Source organism: Ovis canadensis, chromosome 4, assembly GCF_042477335.2.
Source record: "Ovis canadensis isolate MfBH-ARS-UI-01 breed Bighorn chromosome 4, ARS-UI_OviCan_v2, whole genome shotgun sequence".
NCBI classification, from domain to species: domain Eukaryota; kingdom Metazoa; phylum Chordata; class Mammalia; order Artiodactyla; family Bovidae; genus Ovis; species Ovis canadensis.
In genome coordinates, this window is record NC_091248.1 from 81,528,057 (window position 1) to 81,553,897 (window position 25,841).

The window sequence follows — 25,841 nt, forward strand, 5'->3', positions numbered from 1 at the left end:
GGGAATCACTTCCTATCTCTAAAAGCTTTGGGAAAACAAGTTATAATATCATCTTTTGTTTTGGAAAGAATGGGATAGTTGGCAAATGCATAAATACCTGTAGCATATAGTAAGCCAATTTGGACACAACAATGGTACCAGCTATAGTAGGGTACATACATGGCAACACTTGTAAAAGCCTTTCCAATTACTCAAATTACAACCAACAATCCAAATTCTCTCCAGCTACACTATAACCACCATATCATTGAACATTTTGATACTGAAAAGTGGCCAAACAAAGCTCAAATAAAAGAAAGATGACTCAAGCATAATATAAAGAATCTTTTCTTTGAAATGTTCCCACCTTGTATTCTCAGTTTTTTGGTGGATAAATCTTTCAATCTTTAGCTTTCCTCTTTGAAATAAACAGAATCAATACTAGCAATAAATTTCTATATGGTAGAAAATACATGTGTTGACCAATAACTTTTAAACTTTTTTTTAAAAGAAGCATTTTAAAAGACTCAATTTAGACCTCACCTCTGCCATAAACCCTTTCTGAACTCTCCTCAGATAAGATTAAAATGTCCTTCTTTGTGACTCCATGGTATTTGCACCCCTGATTCTGTATACTATCCTATGAATTTCTTAAAGGCATAAACTATAACTTTTATGTCCCCAGTGTGCAGTACATAATGAATGCTTGGCAAGCATGTATAAAATGCATGCATGCATGGTTTTTATATGACACAGAAATTGATGTCATTGGTTGGATTTAGTTTGTGTGTGTGTATTTGTGCATGCAGACCATTTCCCTGAGATCAATAGTGGAGAGTCAATTTAACAATTATAAGAATAAAGTCTCCTTGACAACACTAAAAAGAAAGTCACCATAATAAGTTTTTTTCAAACCTCTTGCTTCAATTTCCCGAATGCAGATGTCTACCACCATGGGTCTCTGTGTGTTGTGAGCCTTCACAAGTGTCGTGAGGTCACAGCAGTACACCTTCTTGATCCTCTTGAGATCAGGCTGGCAGTCATTGGGAACGTGCTTGGAACACTGCTTGTGTACGTTCAATCCACAGTCTGTAAAAAGAGAAGCCATGTGAGTCTTGCCTGGCTGTTTCGTAAAAGTTCAACACAAATTATATGTTACCAAAAATAAAAAAAGGAAAACACCCCCAGGGCTTGTTGTATCTCTCTGGAACATCCATGCCACTTAGAGGTGATGAGTATGAAATCTATCTGTACTCATGAAACTTAAATAATTCCATTTTTCTCAATATGCCTTCTCTTATTGAGAAGAAAAGAGACACCTCACAGAGACAGTTTTGGTAATTAGGTTGTTTGTATGTTTTTTTCCCCTTCTGGGACTGGAACCTTTGCATCTGTTTGAAGGCTTTTGGGTTTAGATTCCCAGAGCAAATCATGTTCCATAAAGGGCACCTAGGACTTCTGCTAGGGTGTTCTCCTTGACTTTGTGACACTCCTTCTGTGGAAGACATGATTACACTGTCTGTAGGAATCTCTCGTCTTTGGTCTGAGACCCCCTTGACCATTGGCATACTCTTCCGCCTTCTTGGAGAATTGCCCATGCTTTCCACTCCTGTCTTCTATGCTGGGCAGTTTGAGTAGGCCATTGTCCTTTCTACTTGCCTTATTTTGACACCTGTGAGTAGAAATACTGTCTAACCGGACACTGGTGGGAGGACTCAAGAGTTTACAGTTTAGAACAATGCCATGTAATGTGATGATGAGAGTAATTGTTTATAAAGCTCATATCAAGATCCAAAGCGGAAAAGGCACTTTTAAGTTCAATGCACATATTAAAAGCCTTATTAGCAGTTGGTATCCACTAATGGAATTTCTCTAACAATAACAAGGCACAGTCTACATTCTGGAAAATAAAAATTTAATGCTGAAGATGTTCAAAGTTGACTTGGTGTCTATTCAAAATACCTTCTAATATTGCTTTCATAGGTGTAAAGCATAATAATAAAATCATTTTTATCTTTTATATACATATTATAAACACATGATAATAAATATTATAATTTCACTGTTTTTTAAAAAGCACTTAACCACACCAAGGATTTGAGAGGATATAAACTTTTGCAAAATCATCAATAAATGATTTTTGTCATTATATGCTTTTCATGTCATGTTTTACTGGGTGAGTTCTGTCTATCCCTTTCTAAAAACAAAACCACTTCTAATTATCTTAGCTTTATCAACATGAGAAATTTAACGAAGCTCAAGTAAATGTCAATAACATTTGATCTACTGAATATAAATATTGGTGAACTGAACTAAATAGAGTTGACTGCTTTTCTTGTTTGCACAATGATCTACTCCTAGGGTTATCATGAGGATCAAATAAGTTAATATATGCAAAATCTGAAGTATGGGGAGTGCTACGTGAGAGTCAAATAGAAGAAACAGCAATATGGTGATGGAAAAGACAAGGATGCCCGCTTAGCCACTTTTACGTGATTTCATTAGTCATTTTTATTAACTGTGAATTCTTACAAATTTCATTTAAAACATTTTTTAAAAATTATGGTAAAATATACATAAAGTTCGCCATTTTAACCATTTAAGTATACAGTTTAGTGGCATTAAGTACCTTCACCTTATGTACTAACATCACTATCTCCAAACCTTTTTTATCTTTCAAAACAGAAACTCTGTACCCATGAAACAATAACTCCTGGGGCCTTCTTCCTCGTGAGCCTGTCAACCATATTTTTCCTTCTGCATCTATCAATCTGACTACTTTAGATATCTCATATAAGTGGAATCATACAGTATTTGTCCTTTTGTGACTGCCTCATTTCACTTAGTACAATGCCCTGAAGGTTCATTCACATTGTAGTTCATGGTAGAATTTCCTGAAGAACATTGCATTTAAGGCTGAATACTATTCCACTATACATATGTACCACATTTTGTCTATCTGCTCATCCACTGATGGGTACTTGGGTTGTTTCAACCTTTTGGCTATCATGAACAATGTTGTTATCAATATGGGTGTACAAATATTTGTTCAATCCTTTCAGTTCTTTTGGGTACATACCCGGAAGTGGAACTGCTGGATTATATGATAATTCTAGTTTTAATTTCTTTATAAACTTCATTTCAAGCTCTGAAATAACAGTGTTTTTATGTAGAGTTAAATACTGATATTTTATTAAAATAAAGATGTTTTATAACAAATACAGAAATACTCAGTTTTTTCAAACTAATACAATTCTATATGCTATAAAGTCTAGTTAATTTTTAAAACATTTGAAATATGTAAAATAGTGAGAGGCAATGATGGATCTACCAAACATTTAATGGTCAGTTTTCAGCTTTCCTGCTACTCAGAGGAAGTATGAGGTTAAGTTGTGGTCATTGGAGAAGAGTAACATAGCCTTAGAATATGTTTTATTAAAAAAAAAAAAATCCAAACCCTCTTATCCCAGAGAAAGTTGCTGTTCACAGCTAATCTGAATTCCAAAGTTTTGTTCTCATAATATTGACTTTGGACCAATTTCCTGCTGAAATTGGATAATACAAGCAATTAGGGATATTTTTGGTGGGTATACTCTAAACAGGTTGAATTAATGAACACTGAGTAAAGCAGATATTTGAACACTTTGCTCAGTGGTTGAGATGTAAGATACTCTGTAACTCTTGATGACTAAGCTTTTCATGGTAATCTAGGTCTCTGGAACACTTCTGGAGAGTCTGTCTCCAAACTTATGTTTCCTGCCTGCCTCGTAGATCTGGGGTGGGGGCAGGTAGAGTAACCGGCCTATATGAGCACTCCTGGACCCATCCAGGTACCACTACCAGTGACTGCTGCCTCTCTACAGAAGCTGAAATAGCCCTTTCCAGGCAGAGGAAGGATTTAAAGTCCCATGATCTTGTGAACCAAAATGGGCAGCACGGAGAAATACATCATCTTTTTTAATTTTTAAAATTTTTATTGCAATATAGCTGATTTATAATGTGTTAGTTTTAGGTATATGGCAAAGTGATTCAGATATTTTTTCCAGATTATATATATATATATATACATATATATATATATATATATATACACACACCCACACACATCTTTTCCAGATTCTTTCCCCATAGAGGTTATTACAGAATACTGAGTGGAGTTCCCTGTGCTATACAGTAGGTCCTTGTTGTTTATTTTATATATAGAAATGTGTATATGTTACTCCCAAATTCCTACTTTATCCCTCTGCTCCCACCTCTCCCCTCTGGCAACCATAAGTTTGTTTTCTATGTCTGTGAGTCTGTTTCTGTTTTGTAAGTAAGTTCAAGTGTGGGAAATAGATCATATTAATGTAATGTCATTCAGTTCAGTTCAGTCGCTCAGTCGTGTCCGACTCTTTGCGGCCCCATGAATCGCAGCATGCCAGGCCTCCCTGTCCATCACCAACTCCCAGAGTTTACCCAAACTCATGTCCATTGAGTCGGTGATGCCATCCAGCCATCTCATCCTCTGTTGTCCCCTTCTCCTCCTGCCCCCAATCCCTCTCAGCATCAGGGTCTTTTCCAATGAGTCAACTCTTCGCATCAGGTGGCCAAAATATTGGAGTTTCAGCTTCAGCATCAGTCCTTCCAATGAACACCCAGGACTGATCTCCTTTAGGATGGACTGGTTGGATCTCTTTGCAGTCCAAGGGACTCTCAAGAGGCTTCTCCAACACCACAGTTCAAAAGCATCAATTCTTCGGCCCTCAGCTTTCTTCACAGTTCAACTCTCATATCCATACATGACTACTGGAAAAACCATAGCCTTGACTAGACGGACCTTTGTTGGCAAAGTAATATCTCTGCTTTTTAATATGCTGTCTAGGTTGGTCATAACTTTCCTTCCAAGGAATAGGCATCTTTCAATTTCATGGCTGCAATCACCATCTGCAGTGATTTTGGAGCCCACTTATTTTATTTTAAATGCTTCACACAAATTGTTTCTTTAAAATCATACTCTAGCAACAAACAAATCAGTTAAGCTATTAGTGGAAACTCAATCAATATATCACAGGAGGCTGTTTTTGCTCCTAGCCAGAAGTGTTTGCCATAAAAAGCCTGGCATGATGAATTAGGAAGCCCGGTTACACATTAATTTGGCAATTCTTTTCTATGTTGTTATATATATCTTAAGATGTGTTGTGCGCACTTAGCAATGGGTGTATGCATCCAGTTCTAGGTGGAAAAACACCTAGGGTTTCAAAGCATTTTGAAAATATGTGATATGCAATCAACGTGTGTATTTTCACTGCTAATTTGATGGCAGAAAAATACTGGACCTGGGCTCTGGAGTCAAATCAAAGTTCCACCACTTACCGTGTGGCCAAGGGCAATGAACAATCATTAATAAGGCTCAGTTTCTTCATCTATTTAATGGGGAGAATAATTGCATCTCCCACAATGTTTGGGGCTAAAGTCCATGGGGTTACAAAGAGTTGGACATGACTGAGCGTCTGATCACAACAAGGTTTGTTGGTAAGGCTAAATGATATGATGAATAGAAAGTGTTAGCTCAGTGCTTGGTATGAAGTAATTGTTCACTTACATTATTATTTTTATGCCCTGCTTTGTGTAGTAAAACAGGGATGGGAAAGCACTGAGACTTTTCTACCTATACAATTCCATTGGAATCAAGTTTCTTTTTCTTTTAAGGACACCTACCTATTTTGGGTAGCAGGTAGATGGGTAAGAAAATAGACTCGCTTGGATTTTTTTTTTCTTTTCTTGCATAAATGTGAGATATTCCTTCTCATTCTGGCAAACACCTAGAACAGTTTTTCCATTAAGCACAGAGATGCCTTGAGTCTTCCAGAAAGCTAGACTTCTGAGCTAATAATCTGAGCCTATTTCCCAGCTCTGAAAAGATGCCCTCCATGTAACCATGATGACACTTTATGTAAATGGAAAAGGAGAAAGAAAGTTGCATGTCTACCTGAGCACCGAACCCCTTGGGCAATGAGCCCCCACATGAAGTTGGCACAGTATTCACACCAGTGAGGGCCTCGGAATGTGTGGACCTGTAAGCCAAAACAAAGAAAAGTGTCAGAAAATTCAGTCACTCGGAGGCAGGTGGCCTTGGACATGAATGACACCAAGAAACAAATGCCTGTGTGGGAGTAAGCATCCCTCACTGGGCTTTTTCTTTCCAGTGATGTTGAGTTGCAAACAGACCTGGAGAAAACAGATGCACTTTGATTTCTGAAAATTCTCCACTGAGCCTCATGCCCCAAGCTAGAGCCAAAAAGGAATGTGGAGAAATGATAAAATTACAGGGCCATGCCATCAGCTATGGAACGAGACACTCACTATCCCTAAAAAAGCACTACATGGACAAATGCAAGATAGCCTGAGCCGGTCGCTATAACCTGCATTTAGTTCAGTAAGTTCTGGAAGGCAGAACTCAGTTACTATGGCATTTTGACCAAAGTTGTCCTATCCAGAGAAGTAGGAAATGGCAACCTACTCCAGTATTCTTGCTTGGAAAATTCCATGGACCAAGGAGCCTGGCAGGCTACCATCCAGTCCAGAGGGTTGCAAAGAGTCAGAAGCGACTTAGCATGCATGCATGCATAGGATAATTACAAGGTTCAAAGGCTTTAAGTCACTTCCAGAAGATGGTTGGATGGCATCACTGACTCAATGGACATGAGTCTGAGCAAACTCCAGAAGTTAGTGAAGGACAGGGAAGCCTAGTGTGCTGCAGTTCATGAGGTCACAAAGAGTCAGACACAACATAGCAGTTGAACAACAACAACAAGAAAAATCTTTAAAAAAAGGTATAGGAGACTTCCCTGGTGGTTCAGTGGTTATGAGTCTGTGTTTGCAATGCAAGGCGCATAGGTTCGATCCCTGGTCAGGGAACTAAGATCTCGCATGCCACATGGCATGGCTAGAGCAAAACAAAACAAAGGAGGGAGTTGACTCTGAAAATGAAGCCACCCCGTGTAGCTTCTGAGTGTGTAAGTTGAAACTTCCTTCTGATTGGCCAGAGTGCCAGCCTCGCTGGTTGGTGCCCAACTCAGTTGTTAAATATTTTGAAAAAATCATGATGTAAAGATGGTCTTATTTCTAATTATTTATGTACAACCTCTTGTGACAGGACTATATATTAAGTCATGATTTAAAACAAAAACAGAACAAAACAAAAATAAATGTTCTCTGGCACCAGTAAACATCAAGAAACAGAGTCAGGGGATGCCTTGAAAGCAAATGCGGCTGTGGTTAAGCCAGAAACCATCACAGGCAGTTTATCTGGGGGCACATATATCAATGCGAAGAGGTTTGGAATTTTTACAAAATTAAAATATCATGAGACTATATGGTTTCTATAAGGACTTTCAAAGTTTTAAACATCCGTTAACAGATAAAAGACATGCAGACAATATTATTATTATTTTTTTTTTAGAGACTGGGAGGCCTGAACAGGCCTATATAGTCAAGATGACAACTACAGTCACAATTTGTGAAGATGCTCATCAGAGCTCTACTTCGGAAAAAAATAGCATCACTTGGAGATCTTCATTTATTTACATATGCTAGTAATTGAGTGTATATAAAGTGACAAACAAAACAGATTTGGTTCCCCCCTAATGGCACTTACAGATTTGTCAGGGCAGAGAAAGTGATCAATTAGCCAATCAAAAAGAGAAACTTCTGACCGTAGTTTTATGCAATAAAACTATGTTATAATAGTCTTTTGGTATTGCAGTTTATCACATGCAAACTCTCCCCCATTATACTATTTCTGCTTTGAAACATGATAGGGGAAAAGAAAAACCTCTCAGAATTGTTTTGACTAAAATGGAGAATAGTGCTGCAAGGAAATGACACCAAGATATGACAAAGCACCCCTTGTTGGAATGCAGAGACTCTATCTGAGGGAGCGCTTGCATTCTCTCGGAGCCAAAATACACGATTTAGCGAGAGGCCCACTCACGTGAAACGTGGTTCTAAAAGAATTCCTCAGGAAAGTGTCCTACTGAAAGCTGAACAGTTTACAAATTAAGCAACCAAAGGCTTCTTAATATTTTAGCAGAGATGCTCTAAAGCACCAGTCCTTTTTGGCACCAGGGACCAGTTTCATGGAAGACAATGTTTCCACAGACTCACAGGGGATGGTTCCAGGATGATTCAAGTGTGTTACATTTATTGTGCACTTTATTTCTATTATTATTATGTCAGCTTCACCTCAGATCATCAGGCATTAGACCCTGGAGGTGAGGGACTCCTGCTGGTTAATTAAAGCAACAACGTTGATTGCACATATACTGTTGAAATTGCAAGGTTGATGAAATAATATGTAAAATAATATATCTCAAAACGAAAGAAAAGAAAAAAAAAAAGGCGTGGAAAAGAAGGCCCCTGTGTTATCCAAGACAGTCAGGAAGTCCTCTTTTGAAAGGGTGACCTCAAATTGCTTGAAGGAAGGGAAGAAGCCAGTCTGGTGGGGCTTTGAAAGGAGCATTTCAGGCAGAAGGGGTCTGACTGAAGCACCACTGACTGAATGGACATGAGTTTAAGCTCAGGGAGTTGGTGACGGACAGGGAAGCCTGTTGTGCTGCAGTCAATGGGATTAGAAGAACTAGAAGGTCAGCGTGGCCAGAACACCAGAGTGAAGGGGAGAGGGACTGGGATGAGGTTGAAAGTAAGACAGCACCTTGAAGGCTTTCTTAACAAGTGTGGATTTGGTTGTGATCAAGTACAACAGGAAGTTCTTGGAGGACTTCAAGTAGGATGATGATTTTTTTAAAAAAAGATGTTCTCACCACTGTGTTGAAAATGGAAGGGAGAGTATTAATAGTAGAAATGATTCAGCAACTAGGTAGTAGTGTTCAGTTGAGAAACGATAGAGGCCATGACCAAGATATTGGAGGTAGAGATGGGAAGCGAATGGATTTGAGATCTATTTTGAAGTTAGCATTTAAAGGACTTGATTGTAGAATAAACGTGGGTCTTTGAAGGAGAGGGTAATCAAGAGTGACTCCTCGATTCTCATTTTAGAAAGCAGGCAGATAGTGATGCCACTTGCTGAGATATGGAAGACATTCTTTTGGGAGAAATTCAAGACTTCAGTTTTGAGCAATGAAAGGTTAAATGCTGCTGAGATTCCAAATGATAGAATTAAGCAGGAATTTACATCGAATTCAATAGCTCACAGGAGGAGGAACTGGAGGTCTACATTTGGCCATCCTTGACAAATATATGGTATGTAAAACTGTGTGAATGGGGAAAATAAAACCTCTTAGAGACAGTAGAAAATAAAGAAAATAGAGCCCAACCCCAACCCATTGATGCACCAGCATTTGGAGAGAACCAAAAGAGTAAAGTGGTTTAGAAGTCAAGAGGTGAAGCGTGTTTCAGGGAAGGAGTGGCCAATTCTAGGTTGAATGCAGGAAAGAGGTCCAGTCAATTGCGGGTTCAGCTGTGACTCAGACACATGGAAGTCACTGGCAACCTTAACAAAAGAAGTCTCTGGATCACTGAGGGCAGAAGTCATTCTTGAGGGAACTGGGAGGATAACTGGGAGGCATGGAAGGAGAGAAATGTAGAGGCAAATTCATCAAGAAGTTTGGCTGTGATGTCCAGCAGAGCAACAAGAGAGCTCCAGGGAGGTAAGGAATGGGCCCTGGGAGGACTTTTTAAAAATAAAAGATGGGAGACGTTCAGTTCAGTTCAGTTCAGTCACTCAGTCATGTCCAGCTCTTTGCAATCCCATTGACTGCAGCACAACAGGCTTCCCTGTCCATCACCAACTCCCTGAGCTTACTTAAACTCATCTCCATTCAGTCAGTGATGCCTTCCAACCATTTCATCCTCTGTTGTCTCTTCCACCTTCCGCCTTCAATCTTTCCCAGCATCAGGGTCTTTTCAAAAGAGTCAGTTCTTCACCTCAGGTCGCCAAAGTATTTGAGTTTCAGCTTCAGCATCAGTTGTTCCAATGAATATTCAGGACTGATTTTCTTTAGGATAGACTGGCTAGATCTCCTTGCTGTCCAAGGGACTCTCAAGAGTCTTCTCCAACACCACAGTTCAAAAGCTTCAGTTCTTTGGTGCTCAGCTTTCTTTATAGTCCAACTCTCACATCCATACATGACTACAGGAAAAACCATAGCTTTGACTAGACGGACCTTTGTTGGCAAAGTAATGTCTCTGCTTTTTAATATGCTGTCTAGGTTGGTCATAACTTTCCTTCCAAGGAGCAAGTGTCTTTTAATTTCATGGCTGCAGTCACCACCTGCAGTGATTTTGGAGCACCCCAAAATAAAGTTTCTCACTGTTTCCATTGTTCCTATCTATTTGCCATGAAGTGATGGGACCAGATGCAATGATCTTAATTTTCTGACTGTTGAGTTTTAAGCCAACATTTTCACTCTCCTCTTTCACTTTCATCAAGAGGCTTTTTAGTTCTTCTTCACTTTCTGCCATAAGTGTGGTGTCATCTGCATATCTGAGGTTATTGATATTTTTCCCAGCAATCTTGATTCCAGCTTGTGCTTCATCCAGTCCAGCATTTCTCATGATGTACTCTTCATAAAAGTTAAATAAGCAGAGCAACAAATATATAGCTTTGACATACTCCTTTCCCAATTTGGAACCAGTCTGTTGTTCCATGTCCAGTTCTAACTGTTGCTTCTTGACCTGCATACAGATTTCTCAGGAGGCAGGTGAGGTGGTCTGGTATTCCCAACTCTTTAAGAATTTTCCACAGGTTGTTGTGATCCATACAGTTGAAAGCTTTGGCATAGTCAATAAAACAGAAGAAAATGTATTTCTGGAACTCTCTTGCTTTTTCTGATCCACAGATGTAGGCAATTTGATCTCTGGTTCCTCTGCCTTTTCTAAATCCAGCTTGAACATCTGGAAGTTCACGGTTCATGTACTGTTGAAGCCTGGGTTGGAGAATTTTGAGCATTACTTTACTAGCATGTGAGATGAGTGCAATCATGTGGTAGTTTGAGCATTCTTTGGCATTGCCTTTCTTTGGGATTGCAATGAAAACTGGCCTTTTCCAGTCCTGTGGCCTCTGCTGAGTTTTCCAAATTTGCTGGCATATTGAGTGCAGCACTTTCATAGCATCATCTTTTAGGATTTGAAATAGCTCAACTGGTATTCCATCATCTCCATTCGCTTTGTTCTTAGTGATACTTCCTAAGGCCCACTTGACTTGGGAGACATTTGAATATATTAGTTTGTCAATGAGATTGATATGATAGGTAGAAGAGATTGGAGATGAAGAAAGGAAAGAAGCAAAAGAGGGATGATCCTGAAAAGCTGAGAGATGATGGGATTAAGGGCATATATATAAGCAACATTCAAAAAGAGAAACAGTTGAGATCTTTCCAGAATTCCTAAGAGACACAAAATCTTCAGGTTAAAAAAACCTGAGTCTCAAAACTGATGAATAAAAAATAATTTAGACCTAAACAGATGAGATTGGAAGTGCAGAACACTAAACAGACAAGCAAAATCCTCAGTTACCTGTGAAAGGACAGTAGTTAGGAGGAAAACAGAATTCTCCTCAGCCAAAAGAGAAAAGTAAATTACAGAGGCATTTCATCAAAGTCCTCAGAGAAAATTATTGTCAACCTAACTTCTATACACAGCCAATCACCATTCAAAAGCAAGGGTGAAAGAGATATTTTCAGACAAATGCCAAGAGTTTCCACTCACAGATCCTCAGTCAAAGATATACCTAGGGATTATATTATTCTGTAAGAAGCACATTGAACCTAGTGGGAAAGGACGGGATTCAAGAAGCCACAGTAAGCAAGAAAACTGGGAAACATGGGCCAATATAATCAAGCCTCTCCATAAAAACAATAACAAGATGACTAATTTCAGAGGACTTAAAAACAGGTTGAAAAAAATGACATGGAAGATTCAAACAGTAAAACAAATAAACAAAACAGGTTATTGTAGAATATAATGAAATAGAATGAAAAATTTTCAAAAGGATTAAAAAAACTAAAAGGTGATTTTTAAAAAAAGTTTTACCAAATAGCCAAACCTTAGGGAATTGATCAAGATAAAAGGCACAAACACTAAAGGGGAGGACATAATTGCTGATGCTGTAATGATGTAAAACAAAACCTTGAGAACTTTCTACCCACAAAATTAAAAGTTATGTGAAATGGATAATTTATTAGAGAATATAAATTATCAAAAATGACTCAAAATAATATAAAAAAACCTAAATTCACTTATGCCTATTAAATAATTAAATCTAATAGCCACTGATTCCAAATAATCTTGTTAGATTTAACCAACTTTTAAAAAGACAATTTCTAGCCAATACAGACTATTACAGAGGAAAAAAAAAAAAGTTTCACAGTTCACTTAATGAAGCTAGTCTTGATTCAAAAACCATACAAGAATGACACATAAAAGTAAAATTATACATCTATTCAATTATGAACATAAATGTAAAAATCCTTTAAAAATCCTACTGAATATAGCATTATGTTTAAATGTCATGACCAAGGGAGGGCTTATTTCAGGGATTTAAGGTAGTTGACGTTAGAATTCAGAAGAATAACAAGAGAGAGAAAACAAAAAATCATTTAAAAAATTAGAATATCAACAGTTAACAAAATTCAATACCTGTTCATACTAATAGCACTTAGCATACTAGGAAAAGAGGGAACTTCTAAAAATGGTTGATTAAAGATGTCTATGATATGCACATGACAAACATCACATTTAAAGATAAAACATCAGAATAATTTCCTTAAGAGTCAGCAGAAAGATAAGGCTGCATGCTATAGAAGCTTCTCTTGGGCATTATCCTGCTGAGTTTTAGCCAGCGTACTAAAACAAGACAAAGAAATACACCATATGTAATTGGAAGAAAGAACAAAGCTATCAAGTTTACTTAATATAAGAGCAATAACAAGGAATCAGTACATATCAACAGTTTCTCATTTTGTTAAATCATAAAAATTAAAGACTCTATTCACAGCATCAGGAATAATCTAAAATAATTATAAAATAATTAATAACATAAGTAAGGAGACACTTTATATTCATGTATGACAATGCTCAATACTATAAATATATCAATTATTTTCCAAATGAAGCTTTAAATCCAATGCAGTTTCAACAAAGTTTTCATAATGCTCTCCCCCAAATTGATAAGATGACCCTACAACCTACATGGAAGAATAGAACAGAAAGAAACAGCCATGATAATTTTGAATAAGTAAAAGAATGTAAGAAAATATATTCAACTATATTTTGAGACTTCTATAGTTAAAAAAAGTAAAGCATCATGCAGTAAAGACAAACCAGTGGAACAGAGAGGAAATGACAGACACCAAATTACACATATATGGAGACTTGGTATTTCTCAGAAATGGCATTACACATTAGTAGGGGAAGGCTGTCAGAGAGAGGAACTATTTCCCAGTTCATCCACCTATTTACCCACTCATTATTCACTCATTTATTTGATACTTAACTGCTGATTGCCTACTTTGAACCTGGTACTCTACTAGTCCTCAGAAATACAAAGTAAAAATAGATCAGAGGAACAGAGACCTTCCTGCACTCAAGGGTTTCACCTACCAGAATAATCAGGCAACATAAATAAGTATCTTGCGGTAGTATACTGTGCTAGAGTAATAAATTCTTCCTGAGAAGGCTGGGGAAAATGATACTTGAATCGGATTTTGAAGGATGGATAGGAGTTCACTAGACTGGGCTGATGGGACACTGATGATGTTGACTGGGGAGGCAGATAACTTGGGGAGAGCATTCCAAGAAGAGGAAACGGCACAACTAAAGGCCAGTGAAGGTGTTTGACTTTTTAAAGGCATTCTTTTCTCGTGCAAGAAAAAAAAAGGGAGTGAAAAATTCCTATCTGGAACACCTCCCATAGTTGAAGAAATCACATGGGAAATAACTACACACCTTAGGGTAAAAATAAAAATGCAATATTTAGGAACTGGGAGAGTAGCTATTATATAGTGTTTACTATCCATTGATAAGATGGAAACTAGTTGACTGCTTCAGGAAGTCCAGGACACGCTAATTATAGGTTTTCTAAAATTTTTGCCATATTTAAAAAATAATTATTCAACAACATCCTTTCCCATCAATGATGTATCCCCACTGTCTTCTGTCCCATTTCTTCAGCCAAACAAATGCAGGCAAGCACTTCTGAATGGCAAATAGCTCTATTTATTGTCCCCACAAATACACATTCCCCAGAAATCGGCAAAATGGCGACAGAAGGGAATGTAAAGTTAGTTAAACATTATTTTAGGCCCACTGCCTAATTTCCTCTTTGTGATGGGCTGTTGTTTATTTTCATGGCAGATAGATTGTTCGGTTTTCTTCTGGGTTCACAAGAACAATCTCTAGAGAGTAGGCTGTATGTAAATGCTGAGAGTACGCTCTCTGGAGTCTTCTAATTTGGGATTGAATTATGATTTTTATTCTCCCATTGAAACGTCCCATATCTTGAAAAGTCAGTGATCAGCTTTTTCCATTCTCTGAACGATATTGATTTTCAAGAATATCTTTTCAGAAAAAAAGAATATTTTGCAAACTTTAGGGCAGTAACTAAAATACCCTAGACAGGAAGAAAATACCCCAGACAGGAAGAATGTCTGTCCAAGACTATTATACTAGGCCTGGTCTGCCTGGAATTCAAAAACCACACCAAACAGAAAAAGATGATATTATAGGAGATAAGGTCTGTTTGACAAATAGCCCAGGAATAGCCACCCAGTAAAAACAAGAGCAAGGAGAGTTGTCAAGAAAAATCTCAGGCGTTTAGTGAGTATCCCCCGACTTGGCTCTTTCTCAATGAGCAGGATGTTATTTGTCTCATATCTGCTGAATCTGGAAAACAGTATTCCCTGCTGATTTCATAACAAGTCTGTTTTGATGGGTCAGTATAGACACCGCCCAAGTGTATAACCAGCTCAGCCCAGTTGTAGACCGTAAGAAACAGAAAGTGCTATTCATGATGTGCTACAGTTGATAAATTTTGCTTTTCCTTATCAGTACACATCAGAGTCTCTCAACCTTGGCTCTACTGACATTTGGGGCTGGTAAATCTTCATGTACTGTCGGGTGGTCAACAACATCCCCGGCCTTTACCTAACAGATGCCAGTAGCAACCCTCAGTTGGACCAACCACAGATGTCTCCAGATAGTGCCACATATGTTCTTGGGGACAAAGTAACCATAATAGAGAGTTGTGGGTACAGACTAAAACCATATCAGCTCAGTTTGTCATTTTTCTTACTTATAACTTTATTCTTATACTTTTATTTGAAAAGGACTCATGTATCAAAGGCAGTTTTTTCTTAACTGCTTTATATGCATAGTAGAGGAGGCTGGGAGACTAAAGTCACTTCCGGCTACAAGTAAGTCTCTGGACCTGGGGCTCTTCTAGTTGAGCTTTTGCCCCAGAGTTCCCTGGGGCTGGAGGACAGGCAGCTTGTCCATGGTTACCCAGACAGTCAGCAGCACTTGCCTCCCACTCTCAGCCGAGGGTTTTTCCTATAACCAACTGCATTTCCCATCATCATATGACACTGAACTTATATGAGAAATTAGGTGGAACTTTGGACTTTTCCCTCTTGCACTATCAGATGAAATACTGACCTTGAAGTGAACCTTTTCAGATGCAGGAAAATAGCCAGGGGGAATCACTGGGGCTGTGACCGAAGACTCTGGGTTTTCCTGCAAGGTCAGCTGAGCAGATGTGGGGGGACAGCTGGGTTTCTCCACCACTGAGCCCCCAGATGCATCCATTCAGCAGCTGTTCTAATACATTTAAAACAGGATTTTCAATTCTAAAACATTGATTGTTGCCACAAAGCTTTTGGGCAGTCTCCCCATTGATATGGTGAGATATCCTCCTCTCGGGTTGATGAAGGCATCTGCACCCACATCCTTTGACACTTTTCTGCTCAAAGACTACCAGGCCTCCCATTGTCCACTGCAAGTTTTTTTCAGCCTTGGCACTGCTGACATTGGGGCCAATAACCCTTTGTGGTGGGGACTGTCCTGGCCCTTGCAGGATGTTTAGCAGCATCTCTGGCTTCTGCTAGACTCCAGTCATGAGAATGAGAAATGTCTCCAGACACTGCCAGATGTCCCCTGGGAGCACCACTGCCTTGTTTGAGAACCACCTAGCAAAGAAAGAGCTCACATTCTTACGCCACCACCATCTTTCTGATACCTGGCAGTGCCTGGCACATACTTGGCCCTCAGTCTGTATTTGCTGAATTAAAAAAAAACAGTGTCTAAATAGTTACCTCTTCTTAGAACATTTAGTCATTTAGAATAGTCTCTTTGAATGATACGTTCTTGGCATAAAACAAACTCAATATAAAATTAATAACAACCAAGCATTTTATATGGGCCAGACTTGTTAATAAATAATTTAAAATAGTAGAACATCTTGGCCAAGCCACTTCCCTGGTGTGGGGCCTAACCAAGGAGTCTCTGTTGGGTTTGCTGTCAAAGACTATTTTCTTTGCAGCAGGCTCTGCTGGTTTATAAAGGATTTACAATGACAGTATCCCAATATTTACATAAAATCATGTCAAGGAGGTATAAGATGAGGTTTAAGTTAGACTCTGCCAGTCAGAGAGAGTACTCACCTATGTGAGAACCTTGTCCAAAAACTTTTTCCTCAACTTGGTCAAAATCCCATGAATGAAATTCCATTGGGAAAAGGCATTATGCTGCTGGTCTCAAAAGGACTATTTAAAACATGACTACTGGCACTTTCCTGGTGGTCCAGTGGTTAAGACTTAACCTTCCAATACAACGGGTGCAGGTTCAATACCACACACCTCATAGCCGAAAGTCCAAAACATAAATCAGAAGTAATATTGTAACAAAAATTCAATAAAGACTTTAAAATATATACTTAAAAAATATAAAATAAATAAAAACAGATTACTAGATTAAATAAGCTGTCATTTTCAAGAACAAGCCCTTTTAAAACCAAGCATCTACTACCTGTAAAGTAATAGTAAATCTTGGTGAATCACAGAAGAAAGGGTTTCCATGCAACCTACCAGGTTGGCTTGACAGGTGCTATTTCCTATGAATCATAATGTGTAGCCTATTTGTAGAATGCAAAGCCTGGCAATGAACTGGGGAAGGAGAAGCTAAGATCTAGAAACTAGGGCTGGTAGGTCTTAACAGGGTGGTTCCATGAAGTGACTCGGCAGACAGGAACAACAGGAGGCAGGCAAGAACTAATCCAAGGGTAAAGGGTGGAGTTTGCCAGACACAAACCTCATTTACTTTGCAGGTTCGCTGAAGGCTAGTCCTATTAATAGCTCCAAAATGGCACAAGAGCAATGGGTATACTTTACAAAAGATGGAGCCAAAAGTGTAGGTGACAAGGCTAATTAGTGCTGCAGAGCACCTAGGCTGTCAGACAATAATATTAAATAATAACATCGAGGCTCAGGACAGCTTCATGACTTGTTTCAAGCAGAACCCAATGGAAAGAGTTGGACTGTGTTATGAAACTTGAAGTGGAATTCTTCAAAACAAGGAGGAAAGGATTACAGCTGACATCTCCAGGTCCTTTACCTGGAAGGATTCCTTTCTTTCACATATAACCTGGATACCACCCATCCTCCAGACATCCTGTAGCCCCATTCATGTATTTACACAGGGATGGGGGTTTGACCTCCATGGCCAAAATTATCTGAGCAAAGCAGACACTTGGTCCAAGTCAGGCTAGTCTGATTCTTTCTCTATGGAAAGTTAGGATTGGGATTTTGTGGTTGGTCTTTGTAATACATAAACCAGAGTTATCATCAGCCACACTGTGCAGATCATATAGACTAAGATGCTTTTGTGCAGGGAGAGAATAATGAAGCTGATATCCAGAGAGTAGAAAGCAATGAAGGGATGGGAAGGGAGAAGGAGAGAAAGGAAGGAAGAGAAGGAAGGAGGGGGCAGAGAAACTGAGCCCAGGTATACCCCTAGTTCCTGCTTCCTCCTTGCCTAGTTCTAAACAGTCCCTGGGGCTTGATGAGACTTGCCTATTTCACTTAAGATGGTATCCAGAGGTTCTAAAAATTATAACGGCCAGACAATTGTAGGAAATAGATGGAAAGTAAAAGTCGCTCAGTCATGTCTGACTCTTTGCGACCCCATGGACTACACAGTCCATGGAATTCTCCAGGCCAGAATACTGAAGTGGGTAGCCTTTCCCTTCTCCAGGGGATCTTCCCAACCCAGGAATTGAACCAGGGTCTCCTGCATTGCAGGCGGATTTTTTTACCAGCTGAGCCAAAAAGGAAGTCCAAGAATACTGGAGGGGGTAGCCTATCCCTTCTCTAGGGGATCTTCCTGACCTAGGAATCGAACTGGGGTCTCCTGCATTGCAGGTGAATTCTTTACCAACTGAGCTATCAGGGAAGCCCTAGGAAGTAGTTTAAAATGAGGCCATTTCATAGCCCTCTTGGAGCAGAAGCCATATTTTCTTCATAAAGTCTAGTATTTCCAAGCCTTGTTTTATATTCAAGGTGATGAAGCTTGGCTTCCCTTTGAATTGTTCCTTCCAGACTTGCTTCTGCCAAAACAGCCTTTTCTGATTATAAAACAAAAGAAAGAAAACTCACAACTGTTTCTGAAGCCATTGTCTGCCTGTGACAAAGTGCAGGTGCAAAATCCAACAGAAGCGGGACCAGGACAGTCTAAGGGCCCCTGCACACCCATGAGAACACAGGGCAGGCAAAATACTGGGGAGAGAGAGCTGGCACATTTTATGAAGTCAGCAAGGATGAGGAAAAGAGGGGCTTGCATGTGGGAAGCAAAAGTGGCTAATTCCAAAGCAAATGATCACTCCACTGATGAAAATGTGGAAACTGAGGATAGAGATAGAAACCATCAAGGAGCCACAAAACCCAAACAGGGAGGCGGTGATGCTGCCACATCCTAGACGGGTGTCCCAGCCGTGGCACCAGGACACATTCTCAGCCTTCTGACCTTCTCGTCCTGGCGCCCAGAGTCTTGGGAGTGGGAGGTGTGTTTAGAAGGCGTGTGCTGCTTGAGCACGCATATACGCACAGTGTACCATGGGAATAGGATGCTCGCTGGTGCAGCCTCATCTGTGGAGTGTGGGGACAGGAAAGGGTAAGGCAGACAACTGTTTAACTTAAATCCAGACAAGGCCACTTTTGAGAGGCACCTCATAGGAAGCTGGGACAGCAAGAATAAACCTGGGCACGTGGGCAAGATCGTGGGTAGCTGGCACGGCCAGATCCTCTGACCACATGGGGAGCTGGCCTGACATGCCTGGATCCGGCCTCTGTCTCCCTGGCACAGGTGGTGACCCTGGCATGGACTGCTGCCCACTACCTGAAGGGACTGGAACACAACTAACATGAGTCTTGAATGAAAGCGAACTCTGGGGCAGGAAGTGAGGAAGGAAACTGCAAGCTTAGGTGATCAGGGTGGGGAGATGCCTGCTACACATGCTCTCCACATATTCACTGACAGCCCACTCTGGGCCAGGCCCTGCTCAAGACACTGGGGTTTCTGCAGAAAGTAAAACAGACAAAATCTCTGTCTCTACCCCTTTCCCCCGACCCAGGAAGGTGTTTCTCTCTGATAAGCAGAAAACACATCAATACATGTGTACTATGTCAGCTGGTGTTCAGTGATAGGGATGAAAGTAAAGTTGGCAGAGGGCTAGGAAAGGGATGGGCAGGGGACAGAGGGAATGAAGGGCAGATGGACGGGCAGGACTAGGGGAGGTGGGGGAACGCAGGTGAGGTTGGGGTGGGGGTGGTCTGCTCTCCAATGTTTAGAACTCTTTGGACGTCTGCTCTCCATCCATATTCCATATAGGGAGAAAAGATGTCCCCCAAGTGGCCTGGGTGGAGAGAGCTTTCGGAAGGAGTGAGTGATGTGCACACACATGCAGCCTTGGGAGGCCGAGAGCACAAGCCGCCTGAGAGGAAGAGGGCCCATGGATCAGCAGCCTGTGACCATCCAGTCCACCCCAGCTGACTCTCCAGAGGTGCAGCGAGCACTTCTGTCTCCCGGATCCTCTCTTTCCTGCACCCTGTTCACCCCTGGCTCATTTCTGACTCCGAAGTTCTGATTCATGTCTTTGCACTGCTCTTTCAGTTTTTAATTACATCTCAGTGACCAGGGAAAAAGAAAGAGACGGTAAAAAAAAAAAAAGCAAGAGGGACAAGAAGAAGTGAAGGTAGAAAGTAAGAAATACAGAGCCAGCTACACACCAAAATGAAAGGAAGATGAGAGACGCAAAAAGATGAACAATAAAAGAATAATAGAAGGCAAGCTTACTGGGTGCCAATGACCTTCAGTGATTCACAAGTATTCTTTCTGATTTATTTATTTTAATTGGAGGCTAATTACAATATTGTGGTTTTTGTCATACATTGACATGAATCAGCCATGGGGGTACATATGTCCCCATCCTGAACACCCCTCCCAGTTCCCTCCCATCCCATCCCTCAGGGTTGTCCCAGTGCACCAGAAGGGCCCTGTTTGAGTGCCCTGTTTCATGCAACTTAAACCTTATGGCACTCCCATTTTATAGATGAGGAAACTGAAGCTCAGAGAATTTAGCTACTTGCTAAAGAGAATATTGTGGCCAGTGGCACCAAGCTGGCCGCAGCTACCTCATCATTGCGCTAGGTGGGGAAAGAAAGACAGTTATCCAGGCTGATGGGGTTGAGAGGTTCTTGAAGGTTTCAGAGCTCAGCCACAAGGTGTTCTTAGGGAAGACCCTCTAAAACAGAGGTATTCTACCTACTAGAGAGTGCCTCTTTCAGTCCAGAAGATAAACAGAGATGCAGACATAAAACATGTTAAATAACAGAATGCTTTCTCTGTTTATCAGACAGCTTTCATTATAGAGAGGAGCCTATTAATTTCATCATTTCTCCAACAAATACTCCTAGTTTCTAATATGTATAAGTAATCCTGAGAATTTGACATTTAAACCAGCAACAAGTGCATTTGTATACATGTTGAAAAGTATATAATTATTGCATGAAATGAGGAGCAACTTTAATTTGCTTCCAAAAGGTTTTGTTTCTAGAGCAGAATTTCAGTTTTCCCCAGACATGCTTTGTTTGGAAATCAAGGGCAGTAGATATGCCCTCAGGAGCACTGATGGGAGTCTTCTCAAAGAACGGAGTGGGAAGGGTTCCGACCTCAACCAGGTCAGGAGTATCTAGCCATTGCTGTTTTTAAAAACTATTATTGAGACTTCCCTGGTGGTACAGTGGCTAAGACTCCATGCTGCCAATGCCGGGGGAGTGGCGGAACTAAGATGCTACATGGCAAGGCCAAAATACAAAAAAAAATTGCAATTATTGCATGATTTTTTAAAATTTGAAGCACAGTTGATTTACAAAGATGTCTTAGTTTCAGGTGTATGGCAAAGTGATTTTTTTTCATTATAGGTTACCTATTCATTGCTTGTGATGAAGCTCCTGGGGAGAGTGAGGAAAGGGCTTTTCATTCAAGGAATAGTCCTGATGGGGGCAAAAAAAGTCTTGCTCGGAAGTGAGGCATCAAGATCTGCAGGCAGATTCAAGACTCTGTTAGGAGGCCTCTCGATGAGAGTGCAGACAGGGCCTAGTAAAGCTTATTTGTTGATAAGCATGAGAATGTGATTACTTGTTCTTTTTAAACATTTACTTTATGCCAGACACATAATATCCTCAAATAATAACCCAACTTACAAATCAAGACAGTTTCAGAACAAAGCCTACTAGAAATGAATATAAATAAAAACTTACTGCAAAATTAAGATATAAAACAGATTCCAGGCAGATGTCAGGGGCTTTGATAAGCACTTTCTTTCTTTGGTTAGGTCATGTTACTAAAACCTTACTGCTCTATTTATAGCAGGGACCTGCTTTTAGAATGTTCTTCTAAAGACCATGCAGAGTTTCCACTTAAAAGTTGGTTGTGGGTAGGGGTGGGGGGTGAGGAGAGGGCTGAATGAGGATAAAAGGGGCCAGGAGTGACAGAGGGAGCCACCCCCTCCTGCCCCAGCCTCTCATTCTTAAGGACAGTGGCACGAGCAGTACCATTGAAAGCCACAATCAACTGACACAGCACTCAGGGTCTGCTATGTCTCAAAGACGGCTATTTAAAACACGGAAGAGAAACAGTCCTGTCTGCCTTCCATTCCCCCCTGACAACTCATCTGTCCTCTGCTTTCTTTTCTCTCAATAGCAGTAAGTTAGAAAAGATATTGTCAATAGATACAGACTTTTTAAACAAACATTTAAAAAGCTGTTAGTGTTTTTCAGTAATAATTAACATAGATCATGTTAGCAACAGAACTACTTGAGAAGATAAGGTTCAACTATCCTTTTGGTTTAAATGTTTTTATGTCCTATGCAGAGATCTAAGATGAAAAAAAGACTGAAATTAATTTTGAAGTACCAATCAACTAAATACACTTGTGTGTTCTTCACACAAACTCAGACACAGTATCTATAGAGGAAAGCTATTCCATGCAAACATATATTGCAATAGGGCAAAAGTCCAGCTGGATCTTAAAGCCAAAAGAATCAGAATTTTCAAGAGGGAGGAAAAAAAAAAAGCAAGTCCAAGATCCATCCTCCCATTCATGGTGGTGCAAATACAGGAGGCAAAGGATCAGGAATTTCTGCCAAAAGTCAGAAAAACACTTCCTTAAAATTAAAAAAAAAATTAATTAGGGTAAAGATAGAAAAGAGGAAAAAGAAAAAAAAACATAAATTAGACCTGTCACTATTCAGTGATGCCCCAAATTAGAATTGTCACTACTCAGTGGTGGGAGAAATAACAAGAGCCTTGGCATGGATAAGGACCTATCTAATGCAATTATTCACTCTCATGCTAAATCCGGAGGGCTGGATAACTCTATGCCTCAGTTCAATTATAGCATGCAAATGTCTGAGCTCCTTGCTTTCTAAAAACAGAAGCAGGGCAAACAGACCAAACGAACACAAATGTATATTTAATAGACACACATCTGTCTGTATGAAGGGTAGGAAAGCAACAGAATGAACTAGGATTTCCTGGTCACTTCTGACAAATGGTTCTCCAGTTCCAAAAGTTTCTTGGGCTACTGACCCTAAAGGAAAAGAATTTTTAAAAAAGAATACAATTTACATTTAGCTGCTCCTGTCTCTTCTTCCTAGATCCTTCATCTCCATTCTCTCCAGCTTCCACACGGTCAGCCCCTGCGCTGGTGTAAAGCCTCTAACTCTGTCCTGTCTCTCCTGCACTCAAGGGCATCTCAAACCAGGCAATTTGGCATCAGAACCTCCTCCTGGCCCTTCTTGGAAAACACATCGGGTCAAAGGAAACAGGCCATAATTTTCTGACGGCAGGCCGTTTCTCCAAGTGCTAGTCTGAAATGAAGATAGTGGTATTTCCAGTTTATAAATACACATGGGAAAATCCACTCAACCCCCCGCCAGCTCTTTCTATCTTTTTGTTTGGTCTGGTGAGCAAGACCAAGGCTGGGACCAGAAGGAGCTTGGCAAGGCTGCCAGGGCGCCCCCTGTACCTCAAGCACAAACAAAAGCTACTGGATGGTATCTCCCGTCATCATTTGCTTTCACAGCTGTCTACACATAAACCCAAAGAGTTAGCATCCCTGAAAACAAAAGACAAAACACAAAATGTGAAACGGGCAACTGTTTCCACTTGCTCACAGATAACAATATTCTTTACTGCTACTCCGAGTGGAAAAGTACTGCTTGATATTCCCCAGATGACCTCTAAATGCCAAAGATTGGGCATGCTCTGTTTTTCTTTCACTGGACATGGGAATGCGGAGAGGAAATGGGCCGAATTCATTAGAACTCAGTTAACATACATAGAGGTGTTTCTGAACATTAGCATCAAGCAAACTGCTTTCTGAAACCTCCTGTTTGATTTGATTCAGAGCAAGTAACTCAATGTGGAAAACAGAAAATCTGCCGTCTCTTGACTTTACCAAAGCCCAGACAGAAACCGTGGCCTGGAGCTCTCCACCTGCCCTTTTATAACAGAAGAAAGCATGCAGAGGTTTGCTTACCTTAAAGTTGTGTGTCTTCTCATAGTTGAAGTGGTTGTCGTTGTGTGTGAGGGCGGCCCTTCGGACCAGGGAGGAGATCTGTGGACAGGCAAAGAGTTTGAGAGGGGGCCAGAGAAAGGCGCCTTTGACTCCCACCTTCACCCCAAGTGCCACGGCCAGCAGCTCCTGGCGTTTTCTGCCTGGCTTAGGCTTCCGAACCACAGCACACTTCTTCTCATTCTCCAGCCACAGTTCCTCGGAGAACATAGTGACTGGACCCCAGATCCTTCTGGTTTCCTCTGCGGAGCCTGGGCAGTGCAGCGCCGTCAGATTTTTTGAACTGCGGCTAATGTTAGGCAGCAGATTCGAGGCAGCTGCGTTCTGTCTGCAGAGGCCTGGGGCATGTGACCTGGAAGGGCCCATTTGAGTGATGGAGAGGGCTCTGCATCTGAATAAGGACAGGCCTGTTTTGTTCTGTGTTATTTCTTAAGGCCGACGTGTGCCTGGAACAATAGCACACATTCATGAGCGCAGCACCCCCCAGAAGCTGTATCCAGTCAGCCCCTGAGGAATCAATGGAGGAGGCAGGGGCTGGAGCTTAATTCCTCCTGCCACAGCGCATTGCAAAGGAGAGACCTCAGATACTTGCTAGCATATTTCACACACACACACCCCCAACCAACCAACTCTGATCTTCAAAGCCTGAGGCTGTATCCAATTATTCTGGGGCTCTGAACCCCATTCTGGGCTGAATTCCAGCAGATTAAACCTTTAAACCCTAATGACTGTTTAATCATATAGGGGATAAAGCGTGCGTCTCTTAAAAAAAAAAAAAATCTGCCCCAGCACTTGAAAGCTTAATTTTTATTCTTCTGCTTACATTAAATTAGAACAGTCTGACCACTGAATGGGGCATATAAGAACTGTATATAGTGTTTCAGCTCTGGGATCTACAGTTACAAGTTTAAAATAAGGGAGAGGATGTCTTGCCTCAGGATACCCCCATCAAATTCCCCACGCACCACAAAGAAGGCAGTATTCCTTAACTAAAAACTAAAACATCATAGTTTTTTTTTCTTTTAAATAAAACATTTTCAATGTTAATTCTGTTAGTATCCAAGCTAATGCCCTCCTGGCTCATAAAAGCATCATCTGTTTGATGGTCTCTCTCGGGACCCTGGTTTTCTGGTTCCAGGTCTCTGCATTAATAGAAGTGAGGAAATCATTATCTCTTAATGAGTACTCCTAATCTGTTGGCAAAGTTTAATGCAGCTAATGCCAGACAATAAAATCAATGCTTTTGGAACTGGAAAGCAAGAACGTGGATGGCTGGACCATGATGCAGATGGGACTGTCCATGAATTTCATCCCATCCTCTATGTGGCCCCACATTCCAGCCCTTCCAAGCAGCCACGGGGAGAGTAACAAAACATCAATCTTTTCCTTGTATAATTCTTTATTCCTGGCAATTAAATTCCAACTTGGTTCAGATGTCCTGCCTCTCATTTCACCTCCTTTTAACTTCTGATAATAATAACAATCAATTTTTATATTGGGCTTTTGAACACATTAGCTTGTTAAGCCAGACAAGATTCAGAATGTGTTAAGTGCACTGACTCATTTAATCTACAGCTCATGTATATGCAAAATAAGACTTTTATTTCCATTTTGTGGATGAGGAGATTAAGAGAGATTTCAAGGACATGTAACTAGTTTAGGCAGCAGAGCCAGGACTAGAACCCGAAACATCTGCACCCAGCACCTGTGTTCAGAAGCCCATACCCTAGCACCG

The 25,841-nt window shown here is 40.5% G+C and overlaps 1 protein-coding gene across 2 annotated transcripts in view; it reads right to left on the reverse strand.

Annotated features, from left to right (window-relative positions):
- Window positions 1-25,841, reverse strand: part of CHN2 (chimerin 2) — a 339,845-nt gene that overhangs the window by 15,912 nt on the left and 298,092 nt on the right. For both annotated transcript variants that reach the window (XM_069588098.1, XM_069588099.1), the window contains exons 7-9: window positions 24,071-24,148; window positions 5,951-6,035; window positions 895-1,068 (exon numbers count right to left, since the gene is read on the reverse strand). In XM_069588098.1, the coding sequence (XP_069444199.1) occupies window positions 895-1,068; window positions 5,951-6,035; window positions 24,071-24,148 (337 nt within the window). The remainder of the gene's footprint in view (window positions 1-894; window positions 1,069-5,950; window positions 6,036-24,070; window positions 24,149-25,841) is intronic.